Below are 20,326 nucleotides of genomic sequence, written 5' to 3'. Positions count from 1 at the left end.
TCGTGTTTTCTTCGTCGCTTTCAAAGATTGCCCCATTTTCAGTCGTCAATGCAATGCTGCCGCCCTTTGATCAAAAAGCGTTACTACAGCATCTTCAATTTGGCATCATATGATTCGAACTTCCGCACCGCAAGATGCCGCGTTATCACTTATTTTAGCATGAACGTAAAAGTAAAACACGTTTAAGACAAGCAACGAAGAAAACGGCTTTTATGTAGTTTAACAAGAAGCCGTTAAAGCTTTGGTCGATGCTTCGTCATGTCGCTGATCGGTCTCGCAAGCTTCTTGTTTCTGCTCCTTGGGCCGACGGTAAAAGAACCTCATGATTTTTTCGAAAAAACATCCACGTTGTAGCGTCAGGAATATTCGCACACATGTCAGTTAACTGAAAAAATAGCTAAAATTTAACGTACTACAACCGTTTCGACGTGTATTTTTTTCACGTGATAAGGGGAAGTTTAATTCCTGTGCCGGTGATTTACCCGGCGCTGTACGTAAACTGAAACTTGCGTAAACGCAGTACAGTTAGTTATATTATATTACACCACGTGAAATATCTTTTTGAAAACTTGACCCGAAAACATTGTTAATTATTTTTGTATTGATAATGTGGGTTTGATAATAATTTTGGGAAGAATACAAATACGCAGCAACAACCAGTACATTACAGTATAGCATCTTTTTTCCCTTCATGGACGAACGTTACTGCAGCTTTCTAATTTGTTGTTACCAACTTCGTCTATCCAGTACGTATACATTGTACAGCACCTTGTGGACTATTTAAAGACAACCGACACCATTTTTTCCTGACATCAGAAAAACGTTTTATAGCATCTAAAATACCCAAAACACGCAGGCTAATATTTTTAGTCAAATGCAAAACACCAATACAAATGACTTAAAGTGTGCTAAATCTGCAAAAAAAATTGAGCTGAGAATTGGGCATTTTCAGAAAGTCCCGCCCCCAGTTCGTGACGTCACGCCAAGACGTCTTGCATTGCTAGTGAATCAAAACAATGGCTTCAGATTCGGAAAAGATGCTTTCTTGTTACGCATCCAGTTATGAATATGATTCAAATAGTTCTGAAGAGGAACGCATAAATATTTGCAATCGATTAAAGAAGTTCTTCCGGTTCATTTTGAGGCATCAAGACTGATGTGTAGTGTCCTAGAAAATGCAGAAGATGGCGCCAGAGCTCCGTTGGTAATTGGCTCATTTGTCTGCTTGGAATTTGTGTCAGTGAATATCAAATAGTTGTCTTGGTGCGAGTTTTCAGACCAAACAAAGTACCCAAAAATGCATTGTGTCCTTTCTCGGTCAGGGGCGTTCCTTCCATGACGTCACGTCAGGACTTGTCGTCAACTCAAAAACAAGACTTCCTGAATATTCAGCGCGAGTTTTAAAACGTAAAATATAGCAATATGTGGTGGAATCTTTGAAAAATACGCTCAGTAGAAGTCATTTGATGTGATTTTACAAATTGGATTGGATTGGATTGGATATGCCTTTATTAGTCTCACCGTGGAGAAATTTACATTTCACAGCAGCAAAGTGATGAAAGGAATGAAAGTAGAAAACGAAATACATGAGCTGCTGGAAAGGCAGCCACTCTCGCGGCGCCGTCTTGAAGTCAAAAGAACAAAAAAAAAACTAAATAACAAATAATATGACAGCATAGAGACAATATGACAAAACAAAGACACAGAGAGACATTCATTCTTCAGGACTTGCTGTACCCTCTTTGTGATGACATGAAACAGTTCTAGATGAAAGAGGAGAGGATCAAAGCGACTTTCCACCAGTGGATCAGGGACATCATGGTGGAATGTGCATGTCAACTACAAGCTAAATGTTGAAAGCAAACACGCAGCTGTAGCATCCATTGACGAAAAGAGATTGTTTCACATCTCCTGTTCCACATAAATTTGCTTCAATTCCAAGCCGCAACAGTTCCAAATACACATCGGCGCTCTGCGCTGACGCTCCTTTAAATTAAATTAATTAATTAAATTATGGACACAACTTGTCCGGAGGCGTCGGTTGTCCTTTAAGGCACGTGGATAAGACGCTGCATTGTGTATGAAAGTGTGCAAATACGCAAAAAATGTTTCTTTTCATTCCATCTTATTTTATGAGTGATGCTTGTGTTGTTTAATGGAGTTACGTCACTTAAATTAATTACAACAAGGAAGGAGGATTTGCTTTGTCCCAATTTAAATAATTAAACAGTTAATTTTCCCTTTGTCCACTTAACACAAAGTTAGAATTCATAGACTTATGTTGAGTTCCTGACTCAGCGGATACATCCTTAACATCACCTGATATGTCATATAAAAAACCAACATGTAAGCAAAGCATTTTTATTTCCTCCAGTGAGCATGTGTGTGGCAATAAAATGTCAATAAAAGTAGTTTGCTTGTGTGTTCACAGGTGGCCACACCGCCGTCCTTCAGCGTGGACTACCAGAATGACTGCTTTCGCAAAGATGGAGAGAAGTTCCGCTACATCTCAGGCAGCATCCACTACAGCAGGATCCCAAGGGTCTACTGGAAAGACCGGCTACTCAAGATGTATATGGCGGGCCTGAATGCAATCCAAACGTACGTGACTGTTTCACTGTCCTGTTCGCCAATGTTCCCGTAATATGTAAATAGAAATACTGTAAATGATATTTCGATGATGATGTGTAAACTCTCAGTCGTACAGGAGTGGTCCATCGATAAACTGTAAAACTCATCATCTGTACTTGTACAGATGACGCCTGAAGAAACCTTTTCATCGATGTAAAGCAAACACAAATCTCGCTGTAACACAGTTGTAATGTTTCAGATGCAATATTTTCTGTTCCAGGTATATTCCATGGAACTTCCACGAGAATACTCCAGGCAGCTATGACTTCAACGGAGACAGAGATTTGGAACATTTCCTTCAGTTGGCTCAAGATATCGGCCTATTGGTCATCCTTCGACCAGGGCCTTATATTTGTGCAGAGTGGGACATGGTAAGAAAATCTCCTCAGTCTATACGTCCATTTTCTATTGCGCTTTTGGCAAACGACAATGCACCTTTTGCGCTTTAAACAAACTGCATTAAATCTTGGAACGCAAGTTTTGGTGGTGCAAAAGTAACACTTTAGTTGGGTGGTGGGCCTCAGGGAAAAAAAAGACGAAACGAGTTTTTCAGAAAATAAAAATTAACTCATTCACTGCCAGATGATGTGCATAAATGTGTCCACTCCAGTGCCAGGGATTTTGTCCTTTTCACTGAAATTGCAGGACCCACAGAATATTGAGTTTTAGGACTACATAAACATTCAATGCAGCTAAAGAAACTTTGGCCTCTATTCTTTCATCATAAAAAAATAGTTAATTCCTAAGTTATATGGTTCTGGGGTTATTTGAGCCTGAAACGAGGGCAGCTGTACAAAAGGTAAATTATGCCCCCTCGTGGCAGGGAAAAACATTGCCAGAGGTCTGACTGAAGCTTTAAACGCCCGCAAGAAAAACCAAAACCCGAACAAATTCAGGAGTGGTGGTTAAAGGACAACCGACACCATTTTTTGTTTCCTAACTGACATCAGGAAAACGTTTCATAGCATCTAAAATACCCAAAACATGCAGGCTGATATTTTTAGTCAAATGCAAAACACCAATAAAAATGACTTGACGTGTCCCAAAACTACTTCAAAATGACCTCGGGATGGCGAGTTTTAGAAGGTCCCGCCCCCTTGTTCGTGACGTCACGCCAATACGTCTTTGCCTTCCTCTAGAACAGTGGTTCTTAATCTTTTTGGAGGCACCGAACCCCAGCAGTTTCATATGTTCATTCACCGAACCATTCTTCCAATGACTGTGGCTACTAACTGCAGTCTAGACTGAGGGGTGGACCTCTGTGGCCTAGGATCCACCGAACCCCTGAGACCGACTCACCGAACCCCTAGGGTTCGATCGAACCCAGGTTAAGAACCACTGCTCTAGAATCAAAACAATGGCTTCAGATTCGGAGAAGATGCTTTCTTGTTACTCATCCAGTTATGAATATAGTTCAAATAGTTCTGAAGAGGAAGGCATAAATGTTTGCAATCAATGAAAGAAGTCATTTCGTATCAATTCGAGCTGTCTGGACTCCAATGTAGCGTCCCGGAAAATGCACAAAATGGCGCCCAAGCTCTGTATGAAATGGGCTGATTTGTCTGCTAGGAATTTGTGTCAACTACAGTGAGACCTCGGTTTACGAACACCTTGCCTTACGAAATTTTCGGTTTACGAGCATCAAATGTATGAAAATTAAACCTTGAAATACGCACTACTTTTCTGGCGGAGTGATCTTTGGCGGAAGCACACGACCAAACAGCGCTCTAGCCGGCGCACCTTTCACACCCCCTCTCATTGAATGCACACGTCGATCGCCTCTGAGGAGCTTTGTGCAGATAATTTTACTATTATGGGACCGAAAAAAACCCCACCACAGTCTCGTGTTCAGCCGAAGAAGACAAAACAAAATCACAGTCGAGGAGAGGAAGGAGATATTAGAAAAACACGAACGAGGTGTGCGTTTGTCTGATTTAGCGGCCCAGTACGGCTATGCTAAGTCAACCATTGCTACCATCCTCCGCATCAGAGAATCCATCAAAGGCGCGTCTGTTGCAAAAGGTGTTTCCGTGCTGTCAAAGCAACGGTCTCGGGCAATCGAAGAAGTTGAAAAACTTCTGTTAATTTGAATTAACGAAAAGCAGCTATCCGGCGACAACGTGAGTAAAGCAATTATATGCGAGAAAGCACGGCTAATTCATGCCGATATCACCATCACGTTTATTGAGGATTTTAAAGCCAGCAACGGATGGTTCGAGAACTTAAAGCGCTGTACTGGGATTCACTGCGTCACTCGTCATGGTGAAGCAGCCAGTTCTGACCATAAAGCTGCTGAAGCCTACAAGGCGTCATTCCTCGAACTGGTGAATGAAGAAGCCTACGTTCCTCTGCAGGTATATAATGCAGATGAGACCGGACTTTTCTGGAAAAAGATGCCTAACCGTACTTTCATAACACAGGAAGAGAAGTCTGTCCCTGGGCATAAACCAATGAAAGATAGGCTAACCCTCCTGTTTTGTGCTAATGCCAGTGGTGACTGTCAGATACAACCAATGTTGGTTTATCATTCAGAAACCCCAAGGGCCTTCAAAAGAAACCAGGCGGTTAAATCCAAGCTTTCTGTAATGTGGAAGTCCAACACCAAAGCTTGGGTTACTCGGCTCCTGTTTATGAACTGGATGCATGATATTTTCGCTCCTTCGGTGAGGAAATATCTCGAGGAGAAAGGACTCCCTATCATGTATCTTCCTCTCCTTGACAATGCCCCAGCGCATCTTACCAAATTTGGAGGAGGAACTTCCGGGTGATCTTAATTTCATTCAGGTAAAATTCCTCCCTCCCAACACAACCCCTCTCCTGCAGCCCATGGACCAGAAAGTGATTGCAAGCTTTAAGAAGCTTTACACAAAGGCTTTATTTACCAGATGCTTTCAAGTGACAAATGACACCGAACTATCCCTAAGGGATTATTGGAAAGACCATTTCAACGTGTTTCATTGTGTTCAGCTGGTACAAAAGGCTTGGCATGATGTTACCCTTCGATCATTGAAAGCAGCTTGGAAGAATTTGTGGCCCACATGCATCCTTGGGAGGGATTTTGAAGGATTTGATCCTCATGACGCTGCTGTTTTGGATGAAATAGTTTCCATTGGACAGAACATGTGACTCAAAGTGGATGCGAGGAGCTTGTTGCTGACCATAATGAGGTCCTAAACACGGAGGATTTGATTACCCTTCAAGAGGACACACAGCAGCAAGCCATCCAGGAGTTGTCATCTGAGGAGGAGGAGATTGCTGCAGCATCAAGTGAGCGCATCAAGGCAAAGTTGGCAAAGTGGAATGATGTGCAGGCTTTTATCGAACAGTTCCATCAAGAAAAGACTGTGGCTATGAGAGGCATCAACATGATGAATGATAATGTGATGCATCAGTTTCGTAAGACCTTACAAGCCAGAAAGCAACAGGTGTCAATTAAGAGGTTTTTAATTAGCAAAAATGATGAAGAGTCCCAAAAGAAGCAAAGAAGAGAAGCCACACCAGAGGTTAAGTTACCAACAGTCCTTATGGAAGGTGACTCTCCTTCCATAAGCCATCAACGACCATCAAAAAGGTAAATAAAACTTTATTTTAAAGTACAGTTTATTTCTTTAATTTACGGTCGTTATGGAATGTGCCTCTCTTTCCAAACAGCAATTCCCTCTGACCTCCGACCTCAAACGCCATTCCATCAAGCCATCAATGACCACCACAAATGTAAATAAAGTGACTTTATTATACAGTGCACTGTATTTCTTTCATTACAATACAATAACACACTTATTATACATAGAATAAGGTAAATTGTGTGTAGTTTTAAGGCTTATTTAGTTGAAAAGTATATTTTATGGAAACCTGGGAACGGATTATTCTCATTTCAATGGTTTCCTATCTGATTTTTTTTTTCTGATACACACTTTTTGCCTTACACACTCTGTCTGGTCTGGGAACCAATTAAGTTCGTAAGCCAGGGTCTCACTGTAGTGTAGTATCAAATAGTAGTCTTGGTGCAACACATAACGATTCACATCGCGTTATTTATGTTTTCCTTCTCATTTCGCCATTGACACGGATCAACAAGAAGTTTTCAGACCAAACAAAGTACCCAAAATGCATTGTGTGTCGCTTTCTCGGTCAGGGGCGTTCCAGACTTGACGTCACATGGGGATCGTCATCAACTCAAAAACAAGACTTCCTGAATATTCAGTGCAGGTCTTAAAACGTAAAATATAGATAGCTATATGCTGTGGGATCTTTGTAAAATACGCTCAGTAGAAGTAATTTGAAGTGATTGTACAAATTATGGACACGACTTGTCCAGAGGCGTCGGTTGTCCTTTAAGTTAAAAAAATACAAATGCCAAAATCTGAATTATACTCTCATAATAAATAAACCACATCTAAAAGGATGACATATTTGTCCCCCAGGGTGGACTGCCTGCCTGGCTTCTGCACAAGAAAGACATCGTGCTGCGCTCTTCAGATCCAGGTGAAAGTCCTCACATAGTAGCTGAGCTGTTGTTTTTGGAAACACTATAAAGACACTATTATTGTCCCACGCCCCCAGATTACATAGAGGCGGTGGATCGCTGGATGGGCAAACTGCTGCCGATGATGAAACCTTTCCTCTATCAGAATGGTGGCCCGATCATCAGTGTGCAGGTTGTTTTGCTGTTTTGTTGTCATCTCTTTCTGTGAAAAGTAGAGTGATCGATTGGGATTGTAATCAAATACTAAATTGAAAAATAAATTAAACAACAAACAAGATCACTAGCTAACTAGGTGATCATCTAGCTAGCTAGCTAGCTAATTAGTTAGCAAACTAAACAACCTGCTAATTAGTTGGCTATGTAGCTATCTAACCAGTTAGTTAGCGTACTAGTCGGCTAACTAGCTGGCTATCTAACTACTTAGCTAGCTAACTAGTTAATGAACTAGCTAACTAATTTAATTCCACTGTTCGGTACCACATAGCAATTACAGTTTTTAACATCTGATCCTTCAGGTGGAAAATGAATATGGCAGCTACTTTGCATGCGACTACAACTACATGCGTCACCTCTCCAAACTGATGCGGTTTTACCTGGGCGACGACGTGGTGCTGTTCACCACCGATGGCGCCTCGCTAGGCTTCCTCAAGTGCGGTGCCATCCAAGGCGTCTACGCCACCGTTGACTTTGGCCCAGGTTGGTAGGCGGCCAGGTAACGGTCGGTCCGACTCCTGATTTCATGGTGTTTTTCTTCTTTTATTTCAGGTTCCAATGTGTCCGCTGCTTTTGGAGTACAGCGACACGCAGAGCCTTATGGACCTTTGGTAAGCATTGACTTTGTTCATCTTCCTTCGTCATCTAGTGGTCCCTTAACTTGACGAATTGCTGGATGACAACTTTATTATTGAGGGAAACATTTTTTTAGATTATTTCTGTAATTCTAGGCCTATTATTTATTTATTTATTTATTTATGTATATTTTATTTATTAACTCATTCACTGCCATTCACGAATTTATTCGGGAATTGAAAATATGACATAGAACGTCTTTTCTTTTTGAGTGCCGATAAAGCACTGGCAATGTTTTTTTTCCATTTCCACAAGGAGGCAGCATTTCCCTTTTTTTTTTGCATGTCAGCGTTTTGTTCCAGTTTCAGCCGTTGTTTATATATATATACACAGTAAAGTCTCGTTATATCGATATTCTCGGGAGTCCGAAAAAATATCGATATAACTTGGACTATCGATATATCCGACCTTGCGCGCATGTAATTTTCTCCTTGCGTTCATAGAAATAGTATCGTAATAAGCGGTACTATCGATATAACCGATCTCGATATAACGAGACTTTACTATATATATATATATATATATATATATATATATAGACCAATATGTATGTATTTCATTAGATTTTGGACAGCCTCCCTTATTTCAAGCTCATATAACTCAGGACTCATATAATTTAGGAATTAACTCTTTTTCTGATAAAAGAAGAGAGTCTAAGGTTTCTTACGCTGCATTGAATGTTTATGTAGCCCTAAATATATAATATAATATATATAATAATATAATATAAACTCAATATTCTGTGGGTCCTGGAATTTGAGTGACAATGGCAAAAACCCTGGCCCTGGATTGGACATATTTTTGCACGTCTGGTAGTGAATGAGTTAATCTGTCTATCGGTCCGTCCGTCCGTTCGTTCGTTTGTGTTTGAAAAGAGAGTGTCCTCTTTATTTACACCAATAGGTGAACTCTGAGTACTACACGGGCTGGCTGGACCACTGGGGGTGGCCTCACTCGGTGGTCCCGACCAAAGATGTCATCGTCACCCTCAATGAGATTCTGGCAATGGGTGCAAATGTCAACCTGTGAGTCTTCTTTTTTATAGGGGGAGGAAATGAATCTGTGAGTCCATATTTTGACCCAATTCAACATTTGGGTGCAAGCCTTGAAAATCATTTTATTTTGTCCCCTGACAGGTATATGTTTATTGGTGGCACCAACTTTGGGTATTGGAATGGTCAGTATAAAAAAAAATTCTATACAGTAAATATTTTTTTAATCACATAACTTTTATGACGTCTGATAACGTTTGCCCCAAAGGTGCCAATTCACATTACGACGCACAGCCGACCAGTTACGACTACAACGCTCCGCTCACAGAGGCCGGAGACTTGACTGAGAAGTATTTTGCAATCCGAGATGTGATCAAAATGGTGTGTAGATAAGAATTAATTTCATTGCATTCGTCTTTATGTGATATAAAAAGCAACTCACATATATTTTTTTTATATAATAGTATCGAAAAATACCTGAAGGCCTCATCCCACCATCAAGTCCAAAGTTTGCATATGGTGCCGTTCAAATGCAGCAGGTACCCAATGCCACAATCTTCTTGCTAACACAGAAGGTGCAATTACCCAACGTTGCAATATTTTAACAAACATTTCGAGAGAAAAAAAACAACAAATAAAATCACACTGAACTGAAGGTTGTTTTTCTTTGGCTTTACGGGAATAATTGTTTCAAGAAGGAGGAGCCTAACGAAAGTTGTCATGAGAAGAAGTAGAAGTAGAGAAGAAGTAGTTAAAACATTTTCAAAAAGTTGCTTCAACCAGTTAAATATCACTACCACTCAAAGTTTACTGTCAAATTGAATAACAAACAATGTCAATTACAACATCAAAACCACCAAACTGAATTACTTATACGTACAAGCCTACTTGTTTAATGCTAAATTAACATGTGAAATTCTATTGACATGCTAATAGTTAGCATCCACAGGCATATCATAAATTAAACATTCATGTTTTTGAATTAATGTAAACCTTTCTTTACTTGAACTAAAACAAATTCTGCTTCTCTTCTAACAGCTCCAGACGGTGTCAGAAGCCTTAGAGACAATCTCCTTCTCTGGTCCAGTGGAAAACGAGGTCCCTCAGACTTTCATTGACCTCAACCAGGTATCTCCTCATATTTTTATCTGACTGTTTTCATTAATATTAAAGTTTTCAATGAATTTACTTATTTTCAAAGTATTTTACGGATTATAAGATACCATGGCCGCTCTGTCCTGTCCTGTAGGCATTTGGCTATGTGCTGTACAGGACTAAGCTACCGGTGAAATGCAGCGCGCCTACGCCACTTGCGTCGCCGCTGAATGGGGTCCACGATCGAGCGTATGTGTCTGTGGACGGGGTAAGTCAGGGATTGATTATTTCTCATCAAGTGAATCCGAACACCGCAATGTTGCTCCAGATAGTGAGAATCTGTAAGTACAGTGGTACCTCGATTTACGAACCCCTTGGCTTACGAACATTTCGGTTTACGAACGTTAAATTTATGAACATTTTACCTTGGCATACAAACTTTTTTCGGGATACACACAGAGCCCCACAATTGATGTCGTTCGCGAACGAGCCCATTCTCCTAACAACAAAATGGCAGCCGACTGTTTTTGTCCTCTATTCCCCGCCCCCAGTCTTCGGTTAAAGCCACGTGATTGGTCAAGAACGCAGCAGTGAGGGGGTGGGGCTTACAAACAGCGAGAGAGTGAGGCCATTCTCCAAAAAAGAAAATAGCAGCCGACTTTTTTTAGTCCTCTATTCCCCGCCCCAGTCTTCAGTTAAAGCCACGTGATTGGTCAAGAACGCAGTAGTGAGGGGTTGGGGGTTAAACACAGAGAGAGTAAGGCCGTTAAACATTAAAGAGACAGGCACAGAGAATGAGAAAATGGATAGAAAACAGTGAAATTTGGACTCCTTTCAACTTTGATAGTTCAAAGCCAAAGTGTAGACTGCAAGGTTAAAATATCCCATCAGTCAGGCTCCACAAATAACCCGCACAAGCCATTTGTACACTTGATGCGAAAAGCTATCAACCCAGCTAAACAGATCACAATTGATGAGGAACTAGGTGAAATTATAACAGAGAAAGCAAAATCCATGGCTAGCCCTGACTTCATCAATGGGTGACGAACTTCCAGGTTGCCTCTTGACGATATCCGAGTGAAGTTGCCATGCTTTCTCTGCGATAATTTTACCTAGTTCCTCATCAATTGTGTTGTGTTTAGCTGGGTTGATAGCTTTTTGCATAACGTGTCTCAAGGAGCTCTGTGTTGTACATCTTGGAAGTTGTGATTTTGCAACAGCAACAGATGCAGGCAGACACACTAGAAACTTCATTAATATCTGGTTCCCCTCTTGTTTTTTCTGTTGGAATTGTACAGATGGCTTATGCGAGTTATTTGTGGAGCCTGGCTGATGGGATATTTTAACCTTGCAGTCTACACTCTGCCTTTTAACTATCAATAAAGTTGAAACGAGTCCAAATTTCACTGTTTTCTATCCATTTTCTCACTCTCTCACTGTCATCTGCCTATCCTGTTTTATGTGCTGCTCTGTGTTATATTTTCTTGTTTAAAATCTTTAAGCAATGAGTTGAGATTTATATTAAGCAGAACAAATGCCCACATATACATATTTGCTTTATTTCTAGGTGGCTTCGGGGATTTTGGAGAGAAACAAAGTCCTAAGCATTAATGTGACGGGCAAAGCTGGCAGTCAAGTGGACATCCTAGTGGAGAACATGGGGCGGATCAACTATGGAAAAAGCATCAATGATTTCAAGGTTTGAGATTGTTAATAAAAAAAAGCCTTTACTTATTTACTTTTTTTGCCGTCGTCGAAACAAACAACAAAATGTCTTTTTCATGAGGAAAAAAAAATACCCGAATGTTGATGTGTGGAGGAATGAAATATATATTACTGTATATCTTTCTTTATATAACGCTTTCACAACAGGTGCAACTGGAACAATGCGCTTTTTCATCATAATTAATTTTTATGTTTGTTCGACAGTGGATTTATTACATTCAGATTTTAATTAGATTTTGGAATTTGACAGGTTTTTTAATGCGATGTTGATGCGATGCGATGTTAATGCGATGCCCTGTATAACAAGCAGTCATAGCAAAATAAATACGCTTTAAAATAAACTTGTTACGCTCATAATAATAATAATAATAATAATAATAATTAATTGCTGAGCTCCTTTCAAAACTCTCAAGGACACTTTACAGTCAAATTAAATGACAATGGTGAAAAGGAAGGACATTCTTGAGGTATTTATTGTTAGTCTGGTTAGTTTCACAAATGTATAATGTAGTTTCGGTTGCCTTTTGTTTGTTTTCTTAATTCAATCTCAATTTCATGTATATATTATGTTTTTATATGTAGTTATTTTGTAAGTTCTCATGAAGTATAATAAACTTGGTGATCAACCGTGTCAATAAACTAATTTAGATGCAGGCATCTACATCTAATTTGTAAGTAGGAAATCATATTTAGAAAGCCTTTAATAGTCCCACCATTGAGAAATTTGCAATGTACAGCAGCAAAATTGAAAGGGGTCGGGGGTCAAAAGACAAAGTATTCTATGCACAAAAGAAAATGTCAGGAGACTGAAATGTACAACTGCACGACACACAAAAGCATATTTGATATATGTTACTGTATTCACTTGACATAAGATGGCTGCGCGTTTTACAATGTGTGAGTCCAGTTGTTTTTTTTTAAATAACACAAAGTTGACTTGATTCCTTGTATGTCCCCTCTTTGTGCAGGGCCTTGTGAGTAACCTGACGTTAAACAACATCGTGCTTACGGGATGGACCATGTACAGCCTCAGTATCGACCAAGCAGTTATTCTGGGCCTCCTCTGGGAAACGAAGCCGACGTCATCTGGCCCTCTTCCTCCAGCTGTCCATTCACTACCCGCCTTCTACGGTGGAACTTTCATCATTCCTGACGGCATACCCGATCTACCGCAGGACACCTACATCAGCATGCCCAAATGGCACAAGGCATGCTTACTTGCATGACTTGAGTTGTCATTTATATCACAGATTCTCAATGTGGTACATGGGCTCCTAACTTTCTCTTTTTGCTCTTCAGGGACAGGTTTGGATCAACGGTTTCAATTTGGGACGCTACTGGCCGACTCGAGGCCCCCAGTTGACTCTTTACGTCCCGGCAAGCATCCTCACCACCGAAGCCCCCAATAACGTGACAGTCCTGGAGCTTGAAGGGGCACCGTGTCTCTCAGGATCATGCACGGTGGAATTCACCGCCATGCCCATCTTGAATGCAACTGTGCACAGTGAGCACAGGAAGCCCTTGCCCATGTTTAGATGGGATTTGCTTTAAGGAAAAGGGATTTTTTTTCTTGAACAATGTGATTCATGTCTTGCTTCCTAAAAAGCATCACTTGATTTATGACTAATTGTACATTTTCAAAGTGTCTTAAATGGTTGATCACATCATGACATTTTACAATTTTATCGGTATATTACCAAATTCCCCTCAGAGGACACCAGGGAAATACAGTTTTACATGTCAGAGTACAATGGCTGATGTTTTGTTCATGTATTTTTAAAAATCTTTGCCAGACGGTTTTTTTATCTACTGATTTTAATAAATATGAAGGATTGCACTGCACAGAGTTGCAAACGTTTTTTTTTCATTTTCATTTTGTTTGATTTACCTAATAGGCGTTGTCGTCTGGTTAGCATGTCCAACTGACACTGTAGAGGTCCTTCCTGTTGTGGTGTTTGTATGTTCTTCCTATGCCTGCATGGGTTTTCTCCAGCTCCTCTTGTCTCCTCCCAAATTTCAAAAATATGCATGACAGATTAATGGAAAAATCGTAATTGTCACTTGGTGTGAATGTCATCTATGTGTGCTCTACAGTTGGCTGGCAACCAGTTCAGGATGTATCCTGCCTGCTGCCTGAAGCCAACTGGATTAAGCTCTAGATATCTTTTCAGAGTCAAAGTCAGCTTTATTGTCAAATATGCTAATATGCATGACATACAGCACAGATGAAATTGCTGTCCTCTCTGACCCAGCGTGCGAGCCACTTAAAATTATTTTAACAAACATAATCAACACAAAAACGCCAATTTGCCGGGAGAGAGAGGGGAGCCGATGCGTGTTCACGCGCCGCCATATTCATTTATGTAATTATGTCGATGAATTAATATTTTTTATTGAGCTACTAAATTAATGGGACCGCCGAGCATTAAACGAGACATCTGTCGATGGTCATCTGTGATGTTGTTGATTTTCTCCGCTAGGTAGCGGTGTGATTTGTAACATCTGTGGCCAGCTGTGTCGGTACAGGAGAAGAAGACAAACGGCGTAGAAGAAGAAAGGTCGGGCTATCCCTTGTTACACGAACCGGAGAAAACACCCTTTTGCTTTAAAAAATATGGTAATTACCAATCACATTATTTTATTGTATTATTTTTTACGTCAGTAAGTATCAAGTTTAACGCTGATTGGTGTCTGATAACTAAATATTTGGCAGGCATCTGTGACAAGCGGTGGGGAAGATAGCTGAGAAAAGCAAGTTGCTAACCACAACTGATTTTGTTTCAATAGCCAGTTTTTAAATTCAAATATTCGGACGCTCTTTTATGCTCGTAAAAACACAGCAGTGGTTAACGGTACAAGTACGAGCACTGAAAGTCGATATTAACCAAACCAGAATCGGTTATAATGCCACTCGTACTTGTGCGAAGTACGACGCATTTGACACCTGGTGCATCATTTAATCTGACTGTAAACATAACAATTGCTCTATTCATGTGTGTATATTTTTAAAAGATCAATTTATTGTGCCCGTATCAGACAAAAAGAGTAATCCAACGTTGCTTTCAATATAATTTCCTGTGATTATAAAAAAAAAAACAGTAATACAAAATGTTAACCACTTTATGTGTGCCCTGCGATTGTTTAGCATCCAGTTCAGAGTGTAACTTGCACAGTAGTGCCTGGTATTACAGCTGGGATAGGCTACATCTAATCAAAATATGTTATTCGTCTTTGGTGAACGCACCAAGACCGCATGCATACGCAGTGGAATTTATGAATGTCATTAATAATTTCTTCATTCTTTTTTTTCTTTTCATATTCATGAGTGTTTTCCACCAGGGAACAGTTGAACCAATGTGCTGATACCATGGTGGATAATCGCTATGCCACAGCACTGGTCATTGGCTCCGTGCTGAGCCTGCTGGCCACCGTGTACCTTTCCGTGGCCGTGGCAACCCAGCATTGGTACGAGTACAGCATCCCACCTGGCGCACATGATGGAATCAACGCCTCATTGTTGGGTGACGTTCACTCTGTCGACGGCGACTTTGATGAAAAGGCATCCAGCGAGAACTTCTATCACCTCAATGGCACCCTGGGACTGTGGTGGTGGTGCATCCTGGTGCCTGGCCAGTCCCACTGGTTCAAGGAACCAGGTAGTGTTCATTAGAAACATGGGCTTTATGAATTCTTGGTTTTAGCTTTGATAGAACTATGTAGCCTTTACCTGTCAACCAATGTCTGATGACTTTTATTTGTATTTATTTTTTTAACATTTCCTTCAGATCCCAAGTTTATGAAGCACTGTGAGCGCTTCACACCTCCTCGGAAGTTCTTGCCAAGACACGATCAAACTGGAAACCATGACAGTGAAGAGGACCTGCTAAGGACATGTAAGTTTGATGCAAATTGTATCTTTTGAGAATTGCATTTTGTGGTTCCCTTTTTGGTCTGGAATGCTAGCTACTAATGCATACCTGCCAACTACTCCGGTTTTGCCATAATGAGTATGGTTTTCATTATCCCATTGTGGGTTACGGTTTATAAATGAAAATTACGGTTTCCAATAAAAACAATAAGTAAAAAAATCATCAAAATAGTAAATACCCAACGTTCTTTCAAAACACGAGATCGCTAAGTACCGTATCTAAATTTAGAACAGGCGATCGGCTCAGTGCCCTCTGCTAACTTCCTTTAGTGTGCGTTCCATGGGTCATTCCTGGAATCGAGAGTCAAGAGTTAGCATTGTATTTATCATTGTCGTGTAATGGCATCTGCCGGGGAAAAAGCAACAAAAACTTTGTTATACAGTTTGTCATTTGAGTGTGTTGATAGCTATTTTTGGGTTCAATCAATGTGCATATTAAAAGTTACGAACGATGTCTTACAATTCATTGTACTTTTCAAACAAGATTGATTATTCAATGTTTGGTTGATTGTAAAATATTCATTTTTTTTGTTTTCTTAAAATAATAGCAAACATTATTTTCATGATTGACAAGTTGAAATATGAATATTTTTTTTCACAAGTATGTCTTTGACATTGATCAACATTTGTATGGTGTTTTTAATGTCATTTTAAGTCTCTGTAATGTTAAAACTCGTTTGGCTTCAGGGGGGATTTTTAAATAAAACAGATTGCGACCCATGCTGCAATGCGTCCAAACCCTTTTTTTGCTTCTGAACAAGGACTATCACTGGATTTTGATGGTTGGGGAACTTCTATGAGTCCTTTTCTTGGAAATCATCAAGCATCGTTACCAGTTAACTCAAATGCTGCCATAATTTCTGGAGCCCAAAGCGGTCCAACAATGAAGATGCTCAATTCAAAATTCTGATTTGCTTGAGGAGAGCCGTAGCAATGAGGGTTCGCCGACGACACCAACTAAATAAGTAAATCCGATTTCCATTCCTCATTTCTAATGGTTTAAATGTTGCTCCAGACTTGTGGAGGTCCCAGTTTCTCCTCCCTTTGGTCTCTCTGACATTGGTGTTCCTGAGTGGCCTCGTGGGCATCTGCGCTTGCCTCTGCCGCAGCTTCACACCCACTCTGGTCGTGGGAGTGCTGCATCTTCTCGCAGGTAAGCAAGGCTGCGCTCACGGGGAAGTCGCGGGATTTTATGATGTTGATTGATTGGTTAATTTATATGTTATTGGCCGCTGACATGGGCCGTCTACGCTAATAACATGGCTGTGAATACATCGATAGGTTGATTTCACTAGTGTATATCGAACTGGGAGTAGATATCAACTGATGTGAGGTCAATATGAAGGCAGTCATTCTACCAACTCCCTCAATTGTCTTACCAAAAATTACCTATATAGCTAGCTAGCTAGCCACCTAGCTATCTATCTAACTTATCCTGTGACTGTAAAGTGACCTTGAGAGTTTTGAAAGGCTTTTAAATGAAATGTATTATTATTATTAGTAGTAGTAGTAGTAGTAGCTATTATTTCTATATTTGAGTTACTTCCAGGTTGAGTGAATGCTGGCGGGCTTGGCTGCCGCTGCTGCAAAACTTATCCTGTGACTGTAAAGTTACCTTGAGAATTTTTAAAGGCTATAAAATAAATGAATAAACTAAATGTATTATTATTATTATTATTATTATTATTATTATCAGAATCAGAATCATCTTTATTGCCAAGTACGTAGAACACAAGGAATTTGTTTCCGGTCGAACATTATATTTTTATATATATTATTATATATAATATTATTATTATTATTATTATAAAAAGGACACAGGTGTCCAAGTCAAGGCCCGGGGAGGGAGGGGGTTCATATCCGGTCCCCCACATCGAATTATGTGGTCCACGAGAGCAAATCATGCCTGTCAACTTCAATGTTAAAATCGCGAATGTGCAATAACATTGAGATTTTCCAAGAAATGTGTTACCCTGTTTACATTGACTTGAGCGATCATTGAACAAACAGCAAATTGAACAAACTAGTCGTTCCCCCAATTAGTTTTGCCCAAGTTCCGTGTTTTCCAGTTTATAAGTCGCACCCGCAATGAATGGTTTATTGTCAATTTATTTTCCGCGTACAGTAAAGTCTCGTTATATCGATATCGCTTATATCGATAGTACTGCTTATTACGATACTATTTCTATGAACACAAGGAGAAAATGTACATGCCGCAGGATCAGATATATCGATAGTCCGGTTATGTCGATATTTTTTCCGACTCCCGAGAATATCGATATAACGAGACTTTACTGTATAAGGTTCACCGGACTATAAGGTGCCACCATCAATGAATGAAAAACAATTTATATAATATGTAAATATATCAAAGTTTTCCAAATATAAGGCGCACAGCTTTATAAGGCGCTACATTAGAGGCAGGGGTTACGCACGACTTTTTCTACAGGAGGAAATGGAGTCTGTGGCTGCTGACAGTAGTTGCAAGACCTGTTGTGGCTCAATATCAGAATCAGAATCATCTTTATTGCCAAGTATGTAGAACACACAAGGAATTTGTTTTTGGTCGAACACGCTGCACTAGTATCATCAAAAAAATTGCAAAGAGGCAGTATACTGTTCAATTTGGGCTACTGTTCAAAGAGTTAATGGCTTGGGGGAAGAAGCTGTTTAAATGTCTGCTGGATTTGTTGCACTTGGATCGATAGCGCCTGCCTGAGGGGAGTGGCTGGAAAAGGTGGTGGGCAGGGTGCGGAGGGTCCAGTATGATTTTCCGCACCCTAGTTTGGATTCTTGCAGTGTGCAAGTCCTCGAGAGTGGGTAGGGCGGTACCAATGATTTTTTCTTCACATATTCTTCACATACAAGGCGCATCGTCATATAAGGCACAGGGTCATCTTCTTAAGAAAAGTAAGGCTTTTGTGTGTGCCTTATACACCGGAAAATACGCTAATTATACAATTTGATGAAAGATGCGATTTGATGAACCGTTTACTCTGTCTTTGGTGTCGTAACAGTCCTCCGAGGGCCCGCAACAGAAATGATTTTGATACCTCTGAATTCGGAAATGAGTCCCTGCACTTTAAAAATGGATCGAAAGGAGATCAAATACCAACGAGAATGGCTTTCAATATGGAACTACACAGCATAGGTCTATAAAAGGAAGAGCAAAGAACAACAATGTCATTTCTTGCGTGCGAGGAGCCCAACAATGCAAATATGGAAAATCCCCCTTATCCCCTCTGGGAGGATGTCCGCAATCGAACAGTCAATGTGGCGACGCCCCCCCCCCCCATTGCTGACATGCCTCCTCTTCCTCGTCAGCTCTGTGCTGTCTGGGCAGCGTGTGCTGCTTCCTGGTCGGCTTGGAACTCCTCCACCAGTACGCCAAACCGCCCGAGTCATCTCTGGGCTGGTCCTTCTACCTCGCCCTCATCTCCTTCCCGCTCCAGATGATGGCGGCCGTTTTGTTCCTCTGGGCGGCACGTAGCCACCGTATGAACTACTCGCGTATGGTTGCCTATAGGGTGGCTTAAACGTGGCCACTGAGAACAATCGAAATCAATAAAGTACATTTGTAGCGAGTTATTCTAAGTACTGACAATAGCCATGACGCACCATCCGTTTGTGGTATCACTTATTTTTTGCATTTAAGTGGCCTTTTCTCCCACACTCGATTATGTATTACTTATAGTTTTGCTGTGGGGATTGGCTTCTTTTAACTCATTCACTGCTAGACCATATACAAAAATGTGTCCACCCCAGTGCCAGGGTTTTTGTCGTGATCACTCAACTTGCAAGACCCACAGAATATTGAGTTTTAGGACTACATAAACATTCAATGCAGTGTAAGAAACCTGAGGACTCTCTTTTATCATCAGAAAAAAAAGAGTTAATTCCTAAATTATATGGGTCTGGTGTGATCAGAGCTTGAAATGAGGGTGGCTGTACAATTCCACTCCAGTGCCAGGGTTTTTGTCATTCTCACTCTAATTCCAGGACCCACAGAATATTGAGTTTTAGGACTACATAGACATTCAATGCAGCATAAGAAAGCTTAGATTATCTTCATTCATCAGAAAAAAGTGTTAATTCCTAAGTTATATGGGTGTGGAGTTATATGATCTCGAAATGGGGCGGCTGTCCGAAATACAATACATAAGTGTTGATTTACATAACGTGTTAACAACAGATGAAGCTGGAACAAAGCGTTAATATGGACAAAAGACAAATGCTGCCCCCTCATGGGAGGGCAAAACATTGCCAGAGGTCCGACCAGCGCTTTATCAGCACCCCCCTCCAAGAAGAAAAACCTGAACAAATTCTGGAATGGCGCTCTCCGTCATGCTTTTCAATTCCCGAACAAAAATTCGGGAATGGCAGTGAATGAGTTAATTGCCAGGTCACTGCTGCTCATCACCTTGCCATTAATGTTTTTTTTTTAAATATCATTGTCTGTTTCGCAATATCTCAGCCATTTGCTTAAAAGTTTGTCGACTGCGTGTGTCGTGTTGACAAAATGTCTCTCGCTTGAATTGTAACCACTTGTTGCTGCGCTTGATGTTTGTGCTGGTTCATCTCAATCGTTTATCGTGATTATCGTCCACGTGATCATTCACT

The 20,326-nt window shown here is 40.5% G+C and overlaps 2 protein-coding genes across 3 annotated transcripts; both read left to right on the top strand.

Annotated features, from left to right (window-relative positions):
• The first annotated feature begins 95 nt into the window (after positions 1–95).
• glb1 (galactosidase, beta 1) lies at positions 96–13,620 on the top strand. The gene is made up of 16 exons (XM_089006987.1): positions 96–309; positions 2,432–2,601; positions 2,852–3,002; positions 7,056–7,116; positions 7,195–7,289; positions 7,633–7,813; positions 7,883–7,941; positions 8,870–8,991; positions 9,103–9,143; positions 9,227–9,339; positions 9,423–9,497; positions 9,997–10,086; positions 10,208–10,321; positions 11,621–11,752; positions 12,747–12,986; positions 13,078–13,620. The coding sequence occupies exons 1-16, from the start codon at positions 259–261 to the stop codon at positions 13,327–13,329; spliced, it is 1,947 nt and encodes a 648-aa protein (XP_088863113.1). The 5' UTR covers positions 96–258; the 3' UTR covers positions 13,330–13,620.
• Positions 13,621–14,306: 686 nt separating this feature from the next.
• LOC148892312 (claudin domain-containing protein 1-like) lies at positions 14,307–20,020 on the top strand. 2 transcript variants are annotated; one of them, XM_089006685.1, is made up of 5 exons: positions 14,307–14,395; positions 15,118–15,434; positions 15,564–15,671; positions 16,722–16,859; positions 19,031–20,020. In XM_089006685.1, exons 2-5 carry the CDS (start codon positions 15,146–15,148, stop codon positions 19,240–19,242), a joined length of 747 nt encoding a protein of 248 aa, XP_088862811.1. In that variant the 5' UTR covers positions 14,307–14,395; positions 15,118–15,145; the 3' UTR covers positions 19,243–20,020. The 2 variants fall into 2 exon arrangements, with proteins under 2 accessions (XP_088862811.1, XP_088862810.1); XM_089006684.1 differs by having other exon boundaries at positions 14,323–14,395; positions 15,105–15,434.
• Positions 20,021–20,326: the final 306 nt, after the last annotated feature.

Source organism: Hippocampus bargibanti, linkage group LG10, assembly GCF_051943395.1.
Source record: "Hippocampus bargibanti isolate YZ-2025 linkage group LG10, ASM5194339v1, whole genome shotgun sequence".
NCBI classification, from domain to species: domain Eukaryota; kingdom Metazoa; phylum Chordata; class Actinopteri; order Syngnathiformes; family Syngnathidae; genus Hippocampus; species Hippocampus bargibanti.
This window is presented reverse-complemented; position numbering and strand designations above follow the sequence as displayed.

Coding starts and splice junctions, on each gene's coding strand:
- glb1 (XM_089006987.1), top strand. CDS start 259: ATGTCGCTGATCGGTCTCGCAAGCTTCTTGTTTCTGCTCCTTGGGCCG. Junction 7,814..7,882: donor CACCGTTGACTTTGGCCCAG/GTTGGTAGGCGG, acceptor CTTTTATTTCAG/GTTCCAATGTGTCCGCTGCT. Junction 10,087..10,207: donor CTTTCATTGACCTCAACCAG/GTATCTCCTCAT, acceptor CCTGTCCTGTAG/GCATTTGGCTATGTGCTGTA.
- LOC148892312 (XM_089006685.1), top strand. CDS start 15,146: ATGGTGGATAATCGCTATGCCACAGCACTGGTCATTGGCTCCGTGCTG. Junction 15,672..16,721: donor AGAGGACCTGCTAAGGACAT/GTAAGTTTGATG, acceptor ATGTTGCTCCAG/ACTTGTGGAGGTCCCAGTTT. Junction 16,860..19,030: donor AGTGCTGCATCTTCTCGCAG/GTAAGCAAGGCT, acceptor CTTCCTCGTCAG/CTCTGTGCTGTCTGGGCAGC.